General features: G+C 36.9%; 1 protein-coding gene across 1 annotated transcript; it reads left to right on the top strand.

Moving 5' to 3' along the window:
* Window positions 1-576: 576 nt before the first annotated feature.
* Window positions 577-3,906, top strand: LOC125189542. Its single transcript, XM_048086809.1, has 3 exons — window positions 577-609; window positions 2,068-2,720; window positions 3,628-3,906. Exons 1-3 carry the CDS (start codon window positions 577-579, stop codon window positions 3,659-3,661), a joined length of 720 nt encoding a protein of 239 aa, XP_047942766.1. The 3' UTR covers window positions 3,662-3,906.
* The last annotated feature ends 3,714 nt before the right edge of the window (window positions 3,907-7,620 follow it).

Here is a 7,620-nt window from a genome sequence, read left to right on the forward strand (position 1 = left end):
TTTCAGAGACTTTAAAGGGAAATAGTTCATACTTTTAGGACGGGGGGAGTATATAATTTTATTTTTTTAGGATTTTAACAAAGAAGTTAAATGTTACTTATACTGTTACAAAATTCTTGTTACACGACATTCATAGAGAATACAATTATTTTTATTCGTTACTCTCTACCGTTGATGCACTTCTTTTTAACACAGAGTTTAAGAAATGAATATTTCGTGTGCTAAGCGAGTATGTAATAAAGTAGATAATGTAAGAGAAATTAAAAAAGTAGAAAGCGTAAAGTAGAAAGTGAATAAAGTAGAGGAAATTAAGTACTCCCTCCGTCCCGGAGTATTAGACTCACTTCTCTTGGGCACATGATTTAAGGAATTGATATTTAAATAGTTAAAGTGGAGAGAGTAAATGTCACGACCGCACTTTGCTAAGGATAGCGAAAGTGGGTAAATCGCGACTAATGGGGGATTAAAGAAACGGGGAAGAAAAGGGGGAAAGAACTTGTGAATATACTCGAAGGACAAGTCGATCATTTCATAGGATAGAAGCCAAATGTACCATTTCATGGTCTTAGAACTAGAATGAATATTACATCAATAAATCAGAGTTCGAAGGTGAGATTCTAAGATGTCTCACTTCACAAAAGAGCAGCGGAATAAGTCCATACTAGACGACTTCGTGTATGAAGACACGAATCGTGAAAGATCCACTGGATTATTTAGTAGTATCGACTCCGATCATTTCTCCAACCTCTTGACGTTCAACCTGCACATTTATAAATACATGCAGGGCTGAGTACAGGAGTACTTAGTGGACACATGCCGAAAACAAAACATACAAGTATATAGTTGTCATCCATCCACAGTATCGCACGGGGGTTTTTCTTAAAAGGCCCGAGCATACTAAATTCTCTGTGATCTTAAAAGTCCGACTGCAGTCTAAGTTCTTTCAAAATTTCTACCATATCTGTGAATCGTGTACCGTGAAGGTGACCACCTTCAGCGGACACATCGCCGGCCAACAGCTGATGGCTCACGGCTCTCGTGCACATTATTCCGAACAGGATTTGCGGTCCTATTGGGAACCGAATTTTTTAAACTCGGGCTGGCATCGCCAAAACCCATGGGCTACAACCCCAACAGATAGGCCTCAAAACAAACAATTTATGGCATGACAACACTTTAAAACAATCACTGCTTCATTTTGAGAAAAGATGATTTTTCATAATTTCACAAATATTTGCTTTATCCACACTATAGTGCTGGATATTAAAAGAAAGCCCACCTAGTATGCTTATGTCTCAACTCAATTACTCGCCTTGGCTTCACTCGCCCTTGAGCAATTTATCCCTTGAAAAATAAATAGCGTAGCACGCTAATTAATACTTGAATTATTTCTCTTTAGAAAGAATGCATGCATCCTATTGGATAGCACCTACATCTCAGTCTCGGCCTATAGGATTTTTCTTAATCCTACCTCGGCTTTACTACTCTGCAGAGTTTATTTATTCTCTTTATTAACTTGGAGAAATTCTATTTTCTCTAACTTAAATATTCGGGCACTTATTAATAAGAATAGGAATTCTTGGAAAGTCTCTTCTTAAATCCTTTTCTTCGGATTTTTCTTAAGGCCGCCCATGGCGTCGCGGGGCGACGCCGGTCGGCTTTCGCGTCTCCCACTTTACTACTTTATTTTCCCGGAGTCTAAATAAATTATTTGGAAATTTATTCCTCGACCTTCGAACTCCAACTCTATTTTTTTCCATCTTTGAAAACTTAGCAAATTATTCGAGAATTAATTAATTGAGCTTCACCTCAATTCTTAAATTAATTCCATCCAACTTCTCATAATCAAATCTTGGCCCAAACAATAAACCTCTTAGCCCACTAATTAAAAAGACTTAGCCTCACTACTAAATTTGGTCCAGCAACTTCATTTGCCTTAGGCCCAAGTTTCTTTTTGAAATAAAGTGGAATAGGCCCAAAGTAATATTTGATTAGCCCAAATATACTCATATCGGTCAACTCCCTCTCACATCATTCTTTTACTTCTTCCCCAAAATTTCCAATTAGAGTTTTCCACTCAGCGGCGAGTTCTCCTCTTCTCACGCCTCTTCTCCGGCGAAATCGCCTCTACCTCACGGCCTCTTCGGCGGTTTCGCGCCCGGGGTGACTCCAATCCCCCTCAAATCGGACTTCTCTCTCATTCACTTCTTCAAATCCCTAAAATTAGAGAACAAGGCAGCGCGCCTTTCCTCTCCGGTGAAATCGCCGCTAGCTCGACGGGATTTCAGAGTCCCGTCGGCGCGTACTCCTTCCTCCATCGAGTTCTCCTTCTCCAGCGAACGCCCTCCGGCGAGTTCTCTTCCCTCTAGGCGACGTCAGCAGTGGAGAGGAGGCGTCGCCTCAACTCCGTGCCTCCGTAACTCGCCGCCTCGCCGGGTGCTGCTCTGTGTCGGCGCCTCCTCTGCGTCGCCGGCGAATTCGCCTCGGCGTTCTCCGACGAGCGCTCTTCGTCCAGCGCCGGCGTCCTCGGTGAACCTAGCGGCAGAGAGGAGGCATCGCCTCCTCCTCCCTCTCTCAGCCGCGACCTGCAGCTGCTCCGCGGAGGTTTTCGTTCTCCGTCGACGCTCTTCCGTCGCCCAGCAGCCTCGTCCCTGCTGCCGCCGTGATCCGCAGCTTCTCCGCGGAAGTTCTTCGGCTCCGTCGACACTCGCCGTCGCCCGGTAGCCCCTCCGCCTAAGCTAAGTCTCCTCCCCCCCTTCTACTCAATTTCTAACAATAAAAACGAAAGCTTTGGGGCTCTCTATCGCTTATTGATTCGAACTTGGCTGCACTTAATCACTGGAAGGAGCTTGCTATTGTTTTTGCTACACTTAGTCTTGTTTATATGATTGTCATACTTGTGGTTTATTGATTTGGGAGTATTTCATACTTGACTAAGCATTGGTATCATGTGTTGGTGTTTGGTTCTTTATGCTTGCTACGGCTATGACCATTCTATTGAGCTTCTATGAATCTAAGTTATTGGCTATCTATTGGTTGATCTACATGATGCGATGGAGATGGGTGTTGAGGTTGTTGGGATTACCTTAACGTCGTTGAATCCTCCTCGGTGGTGGTTGTCCTTGCCGTCACCGCCCGCTGCTCTTCGTATGGTGTTGTGTAGAATTTGTGGTGTTGAAGTGTGGTGGTGGAGGAGGTGAGGAGAGGCTGCTTATATGGTGCTAAGCTATTGAAAGCTAGGTTTGAGACTTGGAGCCAAAGACTCCTAATTTGGGCTTGTTAGCTCTCTTACTTTCGAGCTTGATGATTGTGAGATTCTTGCCGTTTTGGTGATTGTGGCTGATTCCCTTGGCTGATTTCTCGGCCTCGATTGACGGGGAGATGAGAGTTTGTCTCATCTTCTATTTTTGGGCTTGTGTAGGAGCTCGCTCTCCAATGCCCCTTTGTCTCGACTCCCTTTTGATGTTAGAGGAGATGGTGACCAAGATTTTCTTACCTCATGCTATACTTTGTAGCTTACTTAGCTACATTATCACTAAATGCTCCATCTCTTTATTTAGCTTGTGCTTCCCTCTCTCTTTACTTGTGTGTCACTTTCTAATACCCTCTTTCGTGTTAATATTGCAGGTACAAGGCTGTAACTTGGAGCCTCATGGGCTGAAAATCGAGAAGGATGGGGAAGAAGAAGAAGAGGGGATCTTATCCCTACTATGCTTGCATTCACATTCTTACTTCTAGCTTGGAGCCAAAGTCTTAGGTCTTGAGACCATTAGGATAGTAGTAGCTTGTCAATGTTCACTCTTGTACCAAATAAAGATGCATGTACTTAAATACTTTATTCTCATGCATTTCTATTTCTCCAAACATTTTCACATTTCTCTAGTGAAAGTATTTCCTCCACTTTTATTCTTGAACTAAATTTTCTTGCACTTTATTTCCTCCAACGAGAATACTTAAATTACTCCAAAGTCGAAAACAACGAGGAAAAGTACGATTACACAACTTCTAAGAGAAATTTAATTAAGCTACTAAATCCGATTTATCTCGAAAGAAAGGATCGAAATTTCCGGGGCGTCACAGTAAAGTATGAGAGAGGGAAAAGTAGGAGAGAGAAGAGAGAGAAAAGTAGGTGGAGAATAAAATAAGATAGATGTTTTTTGCTAAAAAAGGAAATGAGTCTAATATGTTGGGACATCCCAAAAGGGAAAGTTGGTCTAATACCTTGGGACGGAGGGAGTAAGAAATAGAATGAAGTACGAAAAAAAGTGAGTTAATTATACATACTCTCTCCATCCCCCAAAAAAAAAAAGGACATTTGGGACTACACGAGAATTAATATATAATTGGTAAAGTAAGAGAGATGAGGAGAATGGTAATTAAAATAGTGTTAGTGGATGGTGCGACTCATATTATTATTATTGTTTAATTGGGCTCTAGTGATATAAGTTGTAAATAAATTGATGTATATGAGTAATGAGTTTTAGAGAACTTTCCATAAATGGAAATGGGATAATTTTATAGGACGGACGGAAACGAAGTGTCCTTATTTTTATGGGAAAGAAAAAATATATGGAAATGACCCAAGTATAAGGGAACTTCCCGAAATAAAAAATGACTCAACTATAAAAGAATGAAGTGAAATATATTTATAGAGGAATTAAGTCTATAAAGGTTAAGGTCACGAAGTAATCTAATCATGAAATGTAGCAAAACTAAATCCAAGATTATTAGTACAATGTATTAAAAGATTTATACTCCCTCTGTTCCTGAAATTTTATCACATTTTTCCCTCTCTATCCGTTCCACAATATTTATCACATTTCACTTTTTATTATTTTTGGTAGTGGACATCACATTCCACTAACTTATTATCATTGACATATTATTAAAAGTATTAAAAGTAGGACCATGTTCAATCAACCTTTTCAACCCACTTTCTATTATATTTTTTAAAACTCGTGTCCGGTCAAACATTGACAAAATTTGGGAGACGGAGGGAGTATTTATTAGAGATAAATTATGTTTATATTGTTTGATATATTAGTACAACACATAAAACACAAATTGGATTCCAAGTTATTCTATAAAGTCTGAAATATTAAAAAGGGATTTAGAGGCTTGTTGGTCCTAAACGAAATAAGTTTGACCTCATATTTGATTATTATATCATAAGTTTAAGAACTAGTGGTGCTAATTAGATTTTAGTGACCAATTCATGTAATCCACTCAAATAAATTTATAGCATGATATATAGGAATGTGATAATATGCAAATTTTAAATATTGTATAAAATTTAAACTATGATTTGAATAGTTAAAAATTATCAACAGATGATAAAATAATAGCAACAAAAAATATTAACGGAATGGTTGATGCTGTGTTAACATCAAAATCTTGAAATTTTACACCGTATTGACATTGTGTTGGCGTTGTGTTAATACTGTGTTGAAAAGTTTGGAGTTTATACAATATATGAGTTTGAATTTTATCACTACCCATGACATATGAGTCCCTAAAATTACACTCTCTCTGTCTGCGATTAGGAGTGTCATTTTTTAATTTTAGTCCGTTCGCGAATATGAGTCCCAGTTCATTTTTTACTATAAATGGTAATAAGGTCTCATATTCCACTGACTCATTCCATTAACATTTTATTTAAAATTAATACTCCCTCCGTCCCACTCTAAGTGATTTCTATTTCGGCACGAGATTTTATGTCGTGTTATTTTGTAAGTAAAGTGGAGAGGATAAAGTAAGAGAGAGGGAAAAGGTAGGGTGAGTGATGTGTTCATATTTAGAAATGTGTCATTTAGAGTGTAACATCCCAAAAAGAAAAATGTGTCACTTAGAGTAGGACGGCGGGAGTATATACAAGTACTAGTGGGACTCCTATTCCACTAAATTTTTTCCACTCACTTTTCTTAACATTTCTTAAAACACGTGCCGCCAAGAAATGAGACTTCTAATGGCAGACAAAGGGAGTATAAATTTTGGTCAAATTTTGGTATTTTTAAGGAATTTGGAAATTTGTTGCCATGAAATTAGACCATATAGTGAATTTTCCACTAACTCGATTTTTATGCAAATTGAAACGGAATTTGTGGGAATTTCACCGCAAGACTTAAGTTTGTGATTATTGCAACCAATAGATCAACTGTCCCATTTTTTGATATGACTATTAATAAGTACTGAGGAATAGTAACTCAATTTCAGTAAAAAAATTTATTTTAGAAATCAATAGAAGTACATCATAAATCTATTCGTACTAATATCAATTTTTCCCATATCTTCAGGGTCTGCAGGCACTACTGAAGGAACACATAGCCAAGCAAACTAATCTTAGTATATACAAGTACTCAAAAAAATTACTTCCTCCGTTCATGAAATATTTTTCAAGTTTGACTCAGCGCAAATTTTAAGAACCGTGAACAAAAGTGAGTTGAAAAACTTATTGGATTGAGGGTCTCACATTTATAGTGTTAGTTTTTCATAGAATGTGAGTGTAAAGTGATAGTGAAAAATGGATACATTTACCAAAAAAAAAAAACAAAACAAAATGGATAATTTTTTAGGAATGAATCATTATGACAAAATTGAATAATATTTGACGGACAGAGTCATCAAATCACTAAAATAGGTAAGATTTTTGAATAATTAAAGCACATCTATGTTAGACTTTTTTATTATGCAAATTTTAATTGCGTGTTTTATTATCGAATTGTGAAGCTGTACTGTACAAATGGCTGATATTCTTCTATGAACACAGCAGTAAAACTTGATTTATTTTGTGGTCAACATTTACTATGCTATTTTATTTTAGTTGCCACTTAATTTAAAGACACGAGATTCACTATCCGTAACGATGTCTACATATCGCCTGGTTTTTGACCCCCCAACCCCAAGAATTACGATACAACAGGGATGTATTAGATATAAAATACACATTATATGGGATTATATATAAGGGTTTATGCCAAGAATATTTCTCCCTACAAAAATAAATACTCTTTTAACTTTAATTTCCATAAACATAGTCTACTTTTATTTCTTGCAATTTTTTTTTCTTTTTAATAAGGTGGTCCTTATATTTCATTATTAATAATCCAATTAATTATGGGACGAAAGTAGTATGGCTTTAATATGTAGGCATGTATAAATAAAAAAAAAGTTGAAAATAAAAATAAATTAACAAAGTAGAGATTCTCTAAGTAATAAAGTAATTGATTTTTTTAAAACTTTCAAGTTTGAACCATAAACTTCTTTATCACAAAAACTTGCATACGCATGCATGGGTATGGTGTGCGCCACCCTGTTGTGACAATTTCACTGTCACAATAGGGAATTTACTTATTGTGTCATCTTTACATATTCTCAATAACTATTGTTATTATGTATTGTGACATCGAATCTTTTAATACTCCGTCCACAAAATAATGTCTCTATTTCGGTCCGTCCACAAATTATGTCCACATTTACTTTTTCCTTTTTTGGTAAGTGAACTATACTTTCCACTAATTCATTACACTCATCTTCTATTATAAAATCAATATATTAAAGTAGAACCTACGTTCCATTAACTTTTTCACACATTTTCTTTCATAATAGTATTTTTTATAACCC

Source organism: Salvia hispanica, chromosome 5 (genome assembly GCF_023119035.1).
Source record: "Salvia hispanica cultivar TCC Black 2014 chromosome 5, UniMelb_Shisp_WGS_1.0, whole genome shotgun sequence".
Lineage (NCBI taxonomy): Eukaryota > Viridiplantae > Streptophyta > Magnoliopsida > Lamiales > Lamiaceae > Salvia > Salvia hispanica.